General features: G+C 42.2%; 2 protein-coding genes and 1 long non-coding RNA gene across 8 annotated transcripts in view; 1 reads left to right on the forward strand and 2 right to left on the reverse strand.

The window, feature by feature from the left end:
• The window catches only part of SUGT1 (SGT1 homolog, MIS12 kinetochore complex assembly cochaperone), a 27,264-nt gene extending 16,743 nt beyond the window's left edge, over positions 1–10,521 (reverse strand). Inside the window, exons 1-6 of the mRNA XM_064440803.1 lie at positions 10,367–10,521; positions 10,245–10,290; positions 6,242–6,332; positions 5,472–5,541; positions 5,049–5,119; positions 131–184 (exon numbers count right to left, since the gene is read on the reverse strand). Of these exons, the coding sequence (XP_064296873.1) occupies positions 131–184; positions 5,049–5,119; positions 5,472–5,541; positions 6,242–6,332; positions 10,245–10,290; positions 10,367–10,398 (364 nt within the window). The 5' untranslated portion in view covers positions 10,399–10,521. The remainder of the gene's footprint in view (positions 1–130; positions 185–5,048; positions 5,120–5,471; positions 5,542–6,241; positions 6,333–10,244; positions 10,291–10,366) is intronic.
• LOC135311508 (uncharacterized) lies at positions 10,047–12,696 on the forward strand. The gene is made up of 2 exons (XR_010371127.1): positions 10,047–10,324; positions 10,996–12,696. It is a non-coding gene; the product is annotated as an uncharacterized LOC135311508 (long non-coding RNA).
• Positions 12,550–15,616, reverse strand: part of ELF1 (E74 like ETS transcription factor 1) — a 95,474-nt gene continuing 92,407 nt past the window's right edge. For all 6 annotated transcript variants that reach the window (XM_064440789.1, XM_064440794.1, XM_064440788.1 and 3 more), the window contains one exon: positions 12,550–14,037. In XM_064440789.1, coding sequence (XP_064296859.1) covers positions 13,437–14,037 — 601 coding nt within the window. In that variant the 3' untranslated portion in view covers positions 12,550–13,436. The remainder of the gene's footprint in view (positions 14,038–15,616) is intronic.

Genomic DNA, 15,616 nt, shown 5'->3' on the forward strand with positions numbered 1-15,616 from the left:
AGACTTTTTTTAAACAAAAATCTCCTTCATTCCAAGTAAGAGATAAGCTGTATATCTTTGAAAAATATGACACAGCTTCATAGCACAGGGCATACCAAATCCCTTATCAAGTAAATGTGGTTTCTCTTACCGTTTAGTGTTTCCTCACATCTTTTAATCCATATAGTAAAGGTATCATCTACACCTAGAAGAGATCAAACACAGTAACATTAAAACTCTTCAAGCACTACATGTATTGCGTAAAGAACAATTCCTCACAACTGCCAGTTGAACAAATTCATCACCAACGTGCACCAACCGGCTAAAAAAATGGTATTATTTCCTAGTATCTTCTTGTAACCTCTGTCAATCCAGTTAAGCTTTAAGTATTTTTATACAACTCTACTATTTAACTCTGTTACATTTAATTAACTTCAAATTAATTTGTAGGACACTAAATTTTGTCTGAACTGACCCAAATACGCTACTGCTTTCCAGACTGCTCAACCTCTCTGTAACTGTTTGGAAAGCAAGAAGTACAGTTCTACACATTTTTCCATTATTCTTAAAATTAGTTTTTCAAATACTCAGTCACATTCTTCCTCTCTAGAGAAGTATTAGAAGAGATGGTCTGTGCTGAGGACAATCCAAAGTTGTACAAGTTTTCACAAACACCAAGTATTTTCTCCTGGTGGTTTCACAGAAACTTTACAAACACATCTGAAGTTTCAGGGATGTTAGGAACACCTAGCTGCCAATTCCACTCCATGAATCAAAATCACAGAAAAGTTTAGTAAGACCCTGATATCCTAGGATGCAAGCTCCCCAGATCAAAATGAATTCACTGGAAATTAGCTCAAAAGGTAGTAGTGTAATGACAGAGTAGTCATCGTATTTCAACAAAATTCCCAGAAAAATCTTTCACAGTCAGAAAGATAAAAAAGTGGCAACATTACTGACCAACTACTAGGAATAGCTAAACTTTTAGTCTTTTTACGATAGAGAATTCACACTAAGAAGGTTCATGCAGCCAACTATCCAGATGGCTTGAAGAAGCTCGACAAAAGCGTTCCCAGCAGACATGCATGTAACACCAAGTGTGACTCCACTGCAGCTATGCAAAGTACTCACCGCAACCCCTTCAAATATAAAATGTACATAAATTTTAAGGTGCGTCTGAGGTCTTAAAATTGCTACCCCACTTCTCAAACCATTTCCTCTTCCCTTTTTTTCTGCTATCCCCACCAGTCATCTTAAAGGGGATCTAAATTTTAAACTGCATAAATGTTATGTAACCTCTCAGTCACTGTTGGGAAAGATAAAAATGCAACTAATAATATGGCTGTCTTCACATTACAATACAGTCAGTCACTAATTGAAGTCTTCTCTATTCCTAGCAAGTCCTGAAAAGATACCCACTTTCAGATAGAACTCTCCAGAACCATCAGAGGGTTACGTTGGGGGATCCAAGGGATGCCTTCAATTACCTAATGTACACGTAAGGTATTCACATGACTGATAGTGGACTGTCCTCAAAAGAATATGGGGAAAGGAATGGAGGCAAAGGACCCAAGATGCAGAAAAGTAAGTTCTGATTAGATAAGGAAAACTCTTTCCTAAAAGAGTGGTCAAACACTGGAGCAGGTTGCCCAAAGAGGCTGTGGAATCTTCAGCTTTGGAGATACTTGGAAATCAACACTAGAAGGACCTGAGCAAACACATGCGAGTTCAAAGTTAATACTGCTTTTGGTCAGGGCATGGAATTAGATGAGCTCCAGAGCTTCCCTGCCACCTAAATTAATGTATAATTTTAAAACTTAGCACCCATACCCTAAAAAGACTTCTAAGTTTTACAGCCAGGATATTAATCAAAAGGGAAATTAAATGAAGTAGGTTCAGGAGTCTTAAGCAAAGAGAAACTGAGTCAAGTCTCCACTGATCCAGCTTCTAACTTTCAGCAGCATCTGAGGAATTCTTTTGTTAACTATGGCCTAGGACAAGACTGCTATGCAACACAAACTTTAAAAGAAAGTTCCAGTGTTATTTGTTCTATTTTCCTACAAGATCCCCCTTGCCAACAACCACCTCTTTCCCAGCATCCCAGCACATTTTATAATTTGAGGCAAAAGATTTTTTTTGTGTGCTCTATAATTGCATTATCTTCCCACAGAACTTACCAACAACTTCTGTTAATAACTTTCTATTTCAGAGAACTTAACTTGGTCTTCACTTGCAGAAAATCTACAAACTCTTAGAATGCAAGAAAAGTACCTACTAAGACATTTCTTTAAAAAGTTGACTCATTGCACCTTTACTAAATTCATCAGGTAGTCACAGAAAAAAAAAAATAAAATTTGAGTATAATTGCCCTAAATCCACAAAACATACTGGGGAGTACCAGATCACACTGCTTTTTCAATCTAAGGCAAATTAATGAACTCCAAAAATCCACAGGCATCTAGTGTCATGGTTGAGTAAAAGAAATCTGGCTCCCTACTGTTATTTTATAAAATAAAGAAACATTGCACGTTCCCCAATTCATTACGTCAAGCCCTATTTAGATACCACTGTAGGTGGGTAATGGGAAGCTTGCTGTAGTACCCTGGGACTGTCAGTCCTACTGGTTATGAGCACAAGTAGGGAGCTCATCACTGTTAGCATTCCAGATTAAAACAGCCCTTACGTCAGCAAGGAACAGAAACATGTACCGGTGTACTTCTGCCCCCTTGCGTGGCAAAGAAACCAGCCTTGACAGCAAAGAACTCCCCACCTCAGCAATCCTCTCTGAGGCAGGAACAGCTAAAGTCTTCTCTCTTTATCACCTGCTTAGTGGTATGTGGCAAATGTTCCCCCCGTGCTTTGTTCATTTTCTACTAGCTGCATTTAACTGGAAGTTAATTGTTTTGCCAAGATGCTTATGCTCACAACTGTTTTCACCTGGGATCCATCAAACATTCCACAAAACTGCAAAGGCAAATTCTATTGCTGACATAAACTTGCCAGTAAATTAGGTAATATATGGAAGAGAATCAACTGAAAATCAGTATTTTTAACACGGCCTTCAGGAGATTCCTCAGCTCACAGCGGGTCACAGAATTGTGTAACAAGAGATGGGAAGCACAGCGGAAGCAATCTTCAGATGACAGAGTGACCAAGGACTGGGAAGCTTCAGGAACACTTCAACTGGGTAAGCAGCAAAACAATGTCAAATCAAATTCAAACAGATAGAAGTCAAGCAATTCAACACAGGAAAAGTTTGGGATGTATTTCAGGGATTCTGAATTAGCTAAGAGAGTCCTGGTGTTCACTGACTTACCTAAAAAGAGATCTGCAGCTCTGTGTGTTGCTGCGCCCTACAACGTAAGTAGGATGTGACGTTAAACAGAAAGGAAAAAAAAAAAGTGATGCTCTGGCCTGAGGAGATTTTGTGTATAATCTATATTTTGAACAACTCCAATTGACAAACCAGAAAGGTGACAAAATCTATGCACATGAAAAGCCTCAAATCAGACAGTGGTTGCTTGGGGTGGGGCAAGAATATGAAAAAATATAGATTAATCATTCAGTTAAATTCAGGAGTGATGAGTTTGAAGATGTATGAAAAGGTACCTATCAAGTAAGGAGAGCTACAGAAATCACTGCAAGGAATCACTGCCCTTCACGGGAAGATACTAGAGAACTTGGCTAGACTGCAAAGACACACCTGTCTTTCTACCGTACAAACCAGTGGAGACTACCTAGTTATGCAAACTATCAAAACTGAAAGAACTTCAGGAAATTTCTAATATTTTAAGTCTTATTCCAGAGCACCCTAAGCTGACAACTAACAGTTGGTGCAATTCCAACACATTCCCCTTCCACCACCATTAACACTGCCCCAACCCCTGCCGCAACCCCTGCCCTGCCCCTTCACTTCTGCTGGCTTTGTCACTCGGACCCTTTGCTCCATTTCAACACATCAATCCAAGGAGAAAATATTTTAAAAACAGTAGTTTTCTGCGGACTTAATGCATGGCAAGAAAAGGCTAAACAAGCATAGGAGTGGGAGGGAGCACAATCACTTGGCAGCAAACACGCTCCCATAAAACTCCAGTTTTAGATCAGAGGTGCAGATCGCTTGTTTGGGGGAGGCAAAGTAATTACATTTTTGCTAAACTTTCAGGTCCCAGCCACTGCTACAGATAAGGCAACAGACTACAAAGACCTGAGACCACGACAAAGCTTATCAGACTAGTGCACTTTGCTCTGTGTAACCTTTCAGGAAGCTTTTCTTACCATTTTCTTCTGCTGTTGGGAGGGAGGGAATATAATGAGGAGAGGGTTTTATTTTAAATGGGGTATAGAAGGGAAGAGAAAGGAGTTACAACCATCCTGCAAATGCTTTGTTGTGTGCTTCCCAATGTCTTCTGCCAAAGCTTTCTGTACTGAACTACTCCTTTCCTGTTTCTAGAAGAAATTCAGATTTAAAAAAAAAGCTCTAATTCTCCCCAAATCCTCCCTAAAAAGTGTGCAAATCCAGCCAGGAAGACAACACTTTAAGAAAAAATATAGATAATAAACATGCTTCTGTAATTAAGTGATATCTAATGTGAGGTAAAAATCCGTTCTGTCAGTTTGAATACCCACCAAGTTGCATGTTCTTTTTAAAGACCTATCTATCAAATGATTTAACAACCAAGAAATTCCAGCTATGTATAAGGAGCTTGTTCCGTTCAGAAACATTTCTACAATACTTAATGCCACACCATTGCGACCATTTATCCATAAGACCTCCAGGAAGCAGGAAAACGCCCTTTCATTTTATAAAGGAAAAAAAAGATCTATTACTTGCTAAGAATTTTGATATATGTTTTTAAGCAGTTTTACACTTTCATGCAGTGACTGCACAAACCTTTCCAAAATCCAGGCGTCTCAAGTCAGGCACCTAACTCACTTCTAAAAAACAAGCAAACAAAAAACCCAACCCCTCCCCAAAAAAACCCTTGGTCATCACTTTCAGTTAACACATTCAAAAAGTTTTTTCTCATCCGCAAAGGAGTTCTGTTCACACAAGAAATTGTAATACTTACTGTCCAACCTCTGTCCCTCTCTGAAAGACTCCAAAGCAGATGTGTAGTTTTTAATATGATATTCACCTAACCTGACATGAACAAAGAAAAACACAAGGGGACAGTAATTACTTTTCAATCTAATCCACATTCTCAAGATCACAACATCCTTAGTTTACACACAATATTGGTTAAAATTACACATGTAAGAATTTAAATCATCCAAAAGGTGTGTTTCTGAAATGGCTAAAATGTTAAGATAGTCACCCCAAACTCAATCGCTTCTTACAACCACAGCTTGAATATGGATAGGTTACAAGCTATATGGCATTAATTTTATTCATTCATAGTGTTGCCACAAGTTCGTACAGAGCCATAATCCAAATACTAGTATCACCCTACGGATTATCACAATATTCCCAAAGCACAATATACGATACGTACCCTTTTCTAAGGAGTGCTACAGCATTACCGGGGTTGAGTTCTAGGGACTTCTTTGCATCTGCAACTGCATCTGTTGGAAATCAGTTTAAAGGTGAGAAACATACTAATATGTCATAAAAAGTAGTGAACTATGAGTCTTTTAGTAGTGAAATATTTTTTAAGGTGTACTATGTTAGCTCTCTTAGCCTGCACATGAATTACACTGTTCGAATTAAATCTAGCCACAATTGCTATGGATGAACCCTTCATTCAGCTACAGAGCTCTATGTAAGATGAAACATGACTTTCATTTAGTCAAATCCCCTAATTGCATCTGAAGTGTGCATCTGTTTGTTTTTTACTGGAAAGAAAAGATAGGCCAAATCTTTAGTTATTCGGTTAATCTTTTTCCCATTTCTTATTCAGTTATCACATTCCTACAATGACAGGATTCACTCCCTACCAAAAACATAAGGATGGAAGATGTTTACAACACAAAGCTTAAAGTCTGCCTAAGAAGTCTACTTAAGAAAAAAAAAAAGCTGCCAACATAATACTAGGCTAAAATGGAAAGCTGGGACTGCAGTTTCATTGCTGCAATTCATTGGAAGTTTTGCAGAAACAAAACAAAGAGAAGTGTAAAACTATACCCTAACAGTAAAAGCAGCATATTAAGTTACAGATAACACTTTCTGTTATTGTTGTATTTGGCTGCAGATCGAACACATCTTCTATAAAGGACATGTCATAATACACTTGTAAGAGGATTCTGTGTTGTCTGAAGATGTTACCAGCATATTTCTGTAGAAGAATATGAGCATAAGCTCGTTGACAATAATATTCGGCATCATCTGGATTCTTTTCCAAAGCTGTTGTCAGTTCCTGTAAAGACAGATAGAAAAACATGAACTGGCACCTCGGAAGTCCCCATAAAAATACAATACCAAACTCTGTCAAATAAGAGACGTTTCAGAAGAAAATATCCTGAACTGGCATCAATGTTTAGCTGTTGCTCAGCTGCTATTCACAAAGCTTAAACATCAGAGCTCAAGGTACAAGGAACCTGCCAATTACACCCAATTCAAGGAGCCTGTTTCTTACTGAGAAGGAAACAGGACTTCCAAAAGCCTTAAACGTGAAGTCTAATGCACAGGTGATCCTCTGTATTCCAAAGACCTTCCTAAAATTCTCAGCATATTTGCATATAGGTCTGCTGGATTTGAGGAACCACTGCATTATCAGGAGTTTGGAAAGCAACATACAGCATGTCAGAACACTTGTGCGGGGAAACATACTCAAAGCATTGTAGCTCGTGATGAAATACCACATTACACGATATTATTGAGCATAGGAGATTGCTCCGACTTACGCTGAGCACAAAAGCAAGAGAACAAGACTTGTGCAGCACAGGGCTCACAGGAAATATTGTTGCACAATGGAAATAAGCATAAAGTAGCCCATATTAGGGGAATCACTCGGTACACAATTGAAATAATTATATTATGCTCACTGTGAGAGAAGTTTATGACTTTTGCACAACAGAATAAAATGACAACTCAATGCATACACCTGGAAAGAGCATCTGCAATTCTCCATTTAGCAGTGAGGCAAGTTTTCCTCTTTGCCAGAAGACAGTAGGTGTTCCAAAGCCAGTACAGCACATTGCTAAGTACAGTAACTCCATGTGCTGAGTTGACTGGACTCCTACTCAGAATTTAGCAAGCATGAGGGTGGCTAAGATACAGGCTTCAAACCTGTATGAATATTAGTACAGTGCAGCTGCCAAAACACTGTCCCACCAAGCCAGAGAAAAAGAGCAGAATGGCCTGCCGTAGTTTTAGTTCAGGTCAGTACCTTGTACTGGTTCACAGCCATCACATGAAACACACATGCTAACTAGGAGTTAAGAACTCTTGCTACTGCTAAAAGAAGCTGTTGTGGCTACTTATCAGCATAAGATAAAAATGGGTATAGCTTACAATTCAAAAACCTTCAGGGTCTCTCAAAGAAAGTGGCAGGCAGTAGGTAGTTGTAACAAGGAACACTTGATCAAATTGTACAAATGCCCTCTTTAAGATTTAAAGCCATGCAAAAGCAGATATTACAGAAATATTCATGGCTATAGGTGTTCCACATGGGAGGGACATGAGGTAATGCATATATTAAAATAGGTGCATATTGTGCCGAGAGGCAAAGCTTTTGATCCTCCAAACCAAGTAGGGTCTGACTCTGACATTACAGGCACTTCACAAGCAGAGTCACTTCTGTAACAGATCACCTCTCACTCCAAACATTATTTCCTGTGATTTAGGCTGATGACAGAAGCACCGATCAGAACCAGCGCACAACATATGAACAGATTCTTTTACACAGAACTAGCCCTTACCCCAAGAAAGCTTTAAAAAAAAAAAAACACCCACAAAAAAACCCAAAACAAACCAAACAAAAAACAACCCGAATCCAGGCACGGTGAACAGCGTGAAACTCATCTCTTTGTTGCCTTTTTGTCAGTAAGTTGTCATACCGCATTCAGACACACACAGAAAAAGAAGTTATTCCTATAACATAGCTATATGAGAAGGCAGCCAGGTAACATCTGGAAAATACTCAGCTAGCACCAGAAACTCCAGACTGTGGACATCAGTAACAGTTACTTAGAACAAGCTTAGACCTTGTCCTCACAAACACTCAAGTATGTGCTTTCTACATATTTTTACTTTTAACTTGGTTGCCCTCGCCATGAAACCAAGTTGCAAATCTATTTCTAACTACACTGGGACCTTTCAAGTCCCTCCATGCTAATGATGAAAGTATGAATTAAAGGTGGTTTGGTCTCCTGAATCACTTCTGCCTGAATTTAAGAGGGTCACCACGCTTGTTTCTCATTTGGCAAGACACCTCACCAACACAAAGTCAATGAACGTTTGTTTCAGCAGTTACAGTTTTAACATACATTTCTGATTCTCTCCTAAACCATCCTGACTCACACTGCAAAACATTTTATAAATGAAAGCAAAGAGAAAACATCCTTATTCCACAGAGTAAACTATTTTTTTCAACTTAAAATTATATAAAAAAAAAGTCATTAAAGAGTTCACAGCTTCATCATTCAGACAGTATTTAAAGATGGATGACAACCTTTCAGTTGTACCAGATCCAGGTGCACAAAGCCAAAGCATGCTCTCCAGGAGTTAAAGGCATCAAAAGTCCTGGGGACACAGTGCAGAAATGCCATGCCAACTGGACACAAGTCTAGTCAGGTGTGGAAGCATTACACAGCGCCACTGACAGGGTATCATGTCGCAGATCAGAAATATTAAGTACATGAGCTAAAACACCACGCCTATGATCGTGCAAACATAGCATACTACCTGCAGATCCAAGCTTCTAAGTCGAAATGCTACGCTGCACTATGGGACTTAGCAATTCAGAGATTACCAAGCACAATCTGCCTCCTCAGTTCAGGACTTGTAAAAAAGCCTACAAAAGTGACGCTAATATTACTGTATCAGATATTAAATAATGCCTATAGAATGTATTACATATTGTTTTTAAGTGCTGAACGTACAAAGAACTAGAAAAGCAAAGCAAAGCAACTATGTCAATACAGGGAAAAAAGCCAAATGCATATTCTGATAGAATTCTTTAATACTTCCAAAGACCTTTTGGTGTTGGAGTTTTATTTTTGTTTGTCTGTTGGAATTTTTTTCCCACATGATGGGAAGCTTAATATCTTTTTTTTAGATCTTAGTTTTGCTATGCCAAATACATTTGCAAATTGCTTTTTATTATGTCATTTATCTTCTGAGACACTTTTACACACCGCAGCCTAAACCCCAAAACACTGCAAGATTTAGTTTCATCATTTTCTTTATGGAAAGATAAGTCAGCATCATCTTGTGCTTCTGCCGCCTACTCTATTCAAGCATAAGTATTTGCATCCTCTCCCCTTCCAAGCATGCTAAATAGCCATATTTATCCACTCTCCAGTTCTGTCTTCTTGGTAACCCTCTGATTAAGTAAAAATAACCTTTTAAAGCACATTAATACATGCTAACGGGTAAAACCATAGAATCAGAAGAGGCCAGGGTGGAAAGGTCCTTGGTAGATTGCATGGTCCAACCTCTTGTGGGAAAAGAAGCCCAGAGGAGATGATTTAGCACCCTGTCCAGTCCCATCTTGAAAACCTCCAGTGATGAGGCCTCTACCACATCCCGGGGGAGGCTGCTCCAGTGAATTCCAGTGTTTTATAGCTTTCAATGGAAAAAAAACTTATGTCGAGATGAAAATCTGTTCTGATCCCCACAAAAAGATAGAAAGAGGAAAAGACAGATCAGGGCTGAATAAAAACTAATGAAGGTTTAATACATTTCTCCAATAAGCTTGGGGCTTTTTTAACCACAAATCGCAACTGACTTATTTGAACTGCCATCCACCTACATGGAAGAGAAAGTTGGTTTTAGCGGGTGGGGGGGTGGGTGTTTTCAATCCCCCCTCCTTTGCAACACAGGTAGCACAAGTATTTTGACAGAAACTCTCCGAACCCCGCCGCAGCCGGACCTCACAGGAGGCAGGTTTCCAGAGGAAACTCCGCAAGCCCCCCGCCCGCAGGACGGGCAGCCGCGCCGCGCCCCAGCCGCTGCCCTCGCCCCTAACAGCGGCGCGGCACGGCGCGGCTCCCTCCGGCACCCCAAGCCCGGCGGCTCGGCAAACTTCAAGCAGCCGAAGGGACGGGCCAGGGCCCGCCGCCGCCGCCGCCGCCGCCGCCACCCCCGCCCACCGCCCCGCCCTCACCTGCGCCGCCGCCCCCGGGTCCCGGTCGACGTCCCCGTCCGAGAACCTGCCGAGGAAACACGGCGGTATAAAACAGCGAGGTGGGGGTCGGAGGGAGGGAAGGAGGGAGAGAGGTGTCTCACCGCGGAGGAGCCGCTCCCGCCGCCGCCGCCATGCCGCCCGCCGCCCCCAGGAAACTTCTGGAGTCACTGAGGCACCCGCGCAACGAAGCCCAAGGCCGCAGCCGCGCAAGGCCTGACGGGATGCGGCGGGGCGAAGCGGCCCCGCAAGCTCCTCCCGCGCCGCTCCGGGCGGGGTGGGGCGGCCATGGCGCCTCCTCCCCCTGCCACAGAGCTGGAGGACCGGCCCGGCAGAGGGGCTCGGAAGCCTCTTCCACCCGCCTCTTCCTTCCTTCCTTCCTTCCTTCCTCCCGCCCCCGGCGGCGGGCGGCCGGCGAAGCCGTTTGGGGCGCCAGCCTGAGGGGAGCGGGGACAGAGGCCCGCGGAGCGGAGCCTCAGCCGAGCCCGGCGACTCCCAGGCGGGGCCGCCCCTGTGCCTGCGGCCATCGGCGCCTCCTCCCGCCCCAGCCCGCGGGGTGCTGGCACCCGCCGCCGTCCCCCTGCCTCAGCCGCCGCCCCCCTCCGCCCGGCGGCCGCGCCCTGGCGCTGAGGCGGTGCGGGCGGCTGGGGGCCGGCCTGCCTCCCTCCTCCTCCTCCCCGGGCTCCGTTCCGTGAAACGCCTCACAACAAAAAAAGTGCCTTTTTTCTTGCAGGAAAGAACTGCGGCCTCAGTGTTGTCTGAGTCGGCAGCGGCTGAGACTTGAGATGGCCACAAGCAGCTGTAACTGCGGGGCGGGGGGGAAGCTGCTGAAACTCCATATGTGAGCCCTCCTGTTACGATTACTCCAGCCTTCCCCGTGCCAAGGGGAAGATACTTCATTATATGCTTACTACACAAGAGCCTGCTGTTGGAGACACGTTACTGCCTGCTGGAGATGTTCTCCACTTCTCCAGCTGGTGCAAACCAAGCTGACAAATGGTTTTTCCTTTGTAATAGTTGTATCTATGGCAAGAAGTTGGCAAAGTTGTAACCATATGGTGTGTTGTTGGTTTTTTTTTTCCATCTTTCCAGTAAATCAGCAAAATTACTTCCCCACATTTAAAAACACTAACGTCAGTCAAGCGTTATCACTTCAGGTTTCCTAGTATTATGAAATACTTGTACTACAGGAAAAAGTCCCCACTTTAGTCTGACTAAAAAAACTTAGCCTCCCTCTCGAGTGCTTCTGTCAATCTGAAATAACCCTCAGGAGGAGGACTATCCGATACGCTTCTACAAGGCTTACCCACATTCCTAGTGCTATTGCCAGCACTCCCCAGCTGTAGGGAGCGCTGCCAGATGAAACAACCACCGGGCAGCGGCCGCTTCGGTTTGCGTATAGCCAGCCTTCCTGGAAATGGGGCAAGAAGCATTGGATTTGCATGTGGAAGCCTGATGGCACAGGAGTCGGGGAAGAAACACTGAATTAATCAAGGAGTTTTCAGCTGTTAAGAAACAGGGCAGCTGTGGCCGAGAACTGATCATTAGATACAGTTTGTAGAGTTACTTTTGTTCCATTAGACCAAACTATCTCTGCCACAGTTCTGCTCCCATTAGTTTTCTAGTAACCATATGCTTATCTTTAAATTTAGCATTGTGAACCAATCAATTAAACTCCTGCATGAATTCACTCATAGGAAGTCATATTGCCTTTAATTTTCCATTCCACTAATCTTACCAGGCATCATATTTATTTTTAATCCACCTTCTGCTGAAACATTGCCAACAGCTGCGTTATACAAGCTACCAAGACCTTTGCTATCACGGGCGCCCCAGAATTACATTGAAAGTTTTGGGTTGTTTGTTGGAAAAGGATTAGTTTAGATTCCGTCCTCAGCTCAACTTGGGTGTGAGCTACAAAAACATACAGGACTGCTATGTCAAAGGACACCCACAGCACGTTACATGCATTCGAGGCTGTTCCGAAGCGATTCGTGAATTGCTCTTGGCCCACCACAGACCCACACTGATTAATGGCATTGTCCTATTCCTCAGTGCATTTTGGTTATTTATTATTATCGTCAAGACATTATAATAATATAAAAACATTTCAGAGTAAATTTTTTTCCACTTGATTTATTTTCATAATAAACCAATTAAAAATACAAAAGACAAGGACCCAAGGTTCAGAGGGCTCCATCATTTAAAAATTTGTCTTTAAATACAAATTCACTCTGTAATATGAATACATATAACATTAGAGCTCTAAACATAATGATCTTGTCTGCATCTATCAAAAATTTGTATGGAAACAAATTAGCTGAAAAAACCTTCTGACATTGAATGTACATTATTTACAATCAAAAAAAGAACTCTTAGTAGTACTAATCTGCACATACCTGCATATATTGTATATATTTCATTTCCCTCCCCCCTTACAAAATAATCTGAAGTAGAAAGCAAGATAGTTAAGCTTCATAGTCGCAAAATGGCATGAAACGTTTGCACCTGTAGTGATGCTGTTAACTTCTATAATTAAATATATCTGATGTTTTTGTACAAAATATAGACATGGCATTGTCCATTACTGGAATAAATGTTTTGTGTACTCTCAATAGGAGTGTATATTCCACTTTGCACACACAAGAGCTTGTGCTGCAAAAAAAGCGAGAGGATACCTGGTTATCCAAGTCTAAAACTGGTGTAAATTCACTGGTATAAAACAGATACTTGATCATAAAAAGTCATACTCATGGAATGAAAATGTCCCACACTAAAAGTAACTGTTGCTTCAAAAGTTAAGTGATACATATACAGATTAAACAGAAAAGGTTATAACAACAACGTTACTGCAAAGTAAATCAGCAATAGGCTGAAAATGTATGCTAAGGAGTTTGAAACTTTGGCCAACAACCTCAGGAGAAAGTCTTTTTCCTTCATGCCTGTATTTTGAAACATCAGTAATATAGAATTTTATTTATATGATAACATTTAGCAATTAACAGGAAAATCAAAATCCATTCTAAAACATGAATTCTAACAATTAACTGCAGAAATTAAGTAGCTTTGCAACATCTTGCTTCAGAATCAAATCATATATATACATAACTGAAAAGGTCCCATCACATTTATGAAAATAATCATCCACAGGGTCTTTTTAAAAAAATTTATTTATTAATATGAGTTGGGTTCCAATGGCTCATTTTCTTGCTTCACTTGCACGTTAGATGGGAAACCATTAGAACTGGACACTACCATGACAAACGGTTGCTGCTGGAATCTCTGCTCTGACTGCTCGGCATCATCTAATTTGTCATTGTCGTCTTCTTTTACCCCTCCTTTCGTTTCTGGTGCTTTAATAACCGAAGTGATCACCGTGCCCGATGGATGAGCTACCACCTGTGAGCTGCTAGGCGAAAACGTTACCACGGGGGTAGTGGCACTGAAGGATGGAGACGAAGCCATGTTGACTGTTCCATTGCAAATTGTCTGCACGCTGCTGGTGAGCACCTGCTGCACTTGTGCTGGGCTCAGCACAATTGAGGAGGGAGGCGAGACCGGCTTTGGAGACTGTAGCATGACGTTTTCTTTAAGAACCGTCATGGGTTGTGAAGTAGGAATGGCTTGTAAAATGAATTTTTGGGGCGTTGTTGCTGAGGCTGGATCTGTGCTGGCTATCACTGTAGTAAGAGGCACCGTCTGGAGTGTTACAGTATGCAGCTGCTGATTTCCAGGAGAAACAACCACCGGGACTTGGGTTGGAGTCTGTAAAGTCCTATTAAGATTAGAAAAGATTGCAGGGTCAGAACACTTCCATGCTGAGTTTTGAAAAATAAGTATAGATTTATAGTGAAAAATCACTTGGCATCATAAACATTTCATTTACCTAAGGGTTCCGAAAGAGGTAGCAGTCACTCTCCTAACAAAACAAGAACTGGCCCTGACACCCGAATTCAGCAACACAGTTCCCAAAGTAAAGGTACCCAGCATGAACAACACTACCATCGCCAACCTGAACAGCCTGCCTTGGAGACGTTCAGTAGTTTGTCAGAAAACCTGGGAATTGCATCTAAGATCTCCTTCTTGAGCATCAACCAACACCAGAGCATGACCCACTACACATCTGCCATAAATTTCACAAGGTACCCTAAGTAATTCATAAGTCATGAGCCTAAAAATTTTCTAAGTCAGGCCTCAATTCTCCTGACATCTGTATATACATTCACCTGTATGCAAAAGCATCTGCACTGTAACAGTGAGTCTGGTCAAGACCTTCTCAGACTCCTAGGACAGAGTTCTCTGTCTGCCCAGCTCGTACACTCCTTCTGGTGAAGCAACAGAACAGAATTTGCTCCCAAAACGTCAGTTTAAATTGGGAATGACTCCATCAGTTTCAGGCTCACAGACTTGTGTACCACATTACCTTCTATATACATACAGCCAAGAGGGCAACATTGGAGGATTAACAGCCACAGTGCTGAAGTACACACCTACTACAATGGACAATGGTGACTTAGAGATGTGGCTGAAACGTGCAAATAAAACCAAACCAACCAAAAAAAAAACCCAAGCCACAACAAAGTCCTGGTGAAGCAACTTATTTTGGGGGCGGGGGAAGGGGAAGGGAGGGGTAACTGCTTTGACACCCTCCCACGGCTCGCTCCAGCCCACCATGCCACGCTCGCTCCGACAATCTTTTTCTTTCCTTCTGCTTGGCCTGCTAAGTTCTCTCCAACCTTCCTGCTTCACTTCAGTACTTTCTGCTGCCTACCCTCCTCCCCTTTTTCAGTCTTAAGCTCTCCCTTGTGTTTTCTTGAACATAACTGACACTGGCTGAAAACAAAAATAACCATCTCCTCCTCCTCCTCCTCGCTTATTTCTACCCCTGCTGAAATAACTTTAGATGGAAAGCCATTTACTGTCAACATTTTTACTTTCAAGTCCACGGACGATAATGCACGCTCTTCCTTCCAAAGACTGGTCCTCAGGTATGCTGTAAGAGTTGCCTACTATACATCTACTGTGGCATGTCCTCCTTTCTGTAGTCCCTCTACCCACGTAGTACCTATTTTTTACAGCTCTGTGAAATCCTACTTGCCAGCATTTAGCCATTGACCGGTCAGATCAGACTCAGCTTATTCAAAACTTCAGTTGAAAACCATGCTCTGGCTATCACAACAAAAAGCTTACCAAAGCAGGACTTATGTGTTGCTGAAGCTATGGGGCAATGTGGATGCAGATGCTGCTGCTGGCAGTAGTCCAACCACACAGAGCGCTGCATTCTGCCCTTAGTGCAGCCGCAGATACAAGTGAAGGAATATTTGTAGAGGATTTCTCGCATCCCTCTCAGCTCA

The sequence above is a fragment of the Phalacrocorax carbo genome, chromosome 1 (genome assembly GCF_963921805.1).
Source record: "Phalacrocorax carbo chromosome 1, bPhaCar2.1, whole genome shotgun sequence".
In the NCBI taxonomy this organism is placed as follows: Eukaryota; Metazoa; Chordata; class Aves; order Suliformes; family Phalacrocoracidae; genus Phalacrocorax; species Phalacrocorax carbo.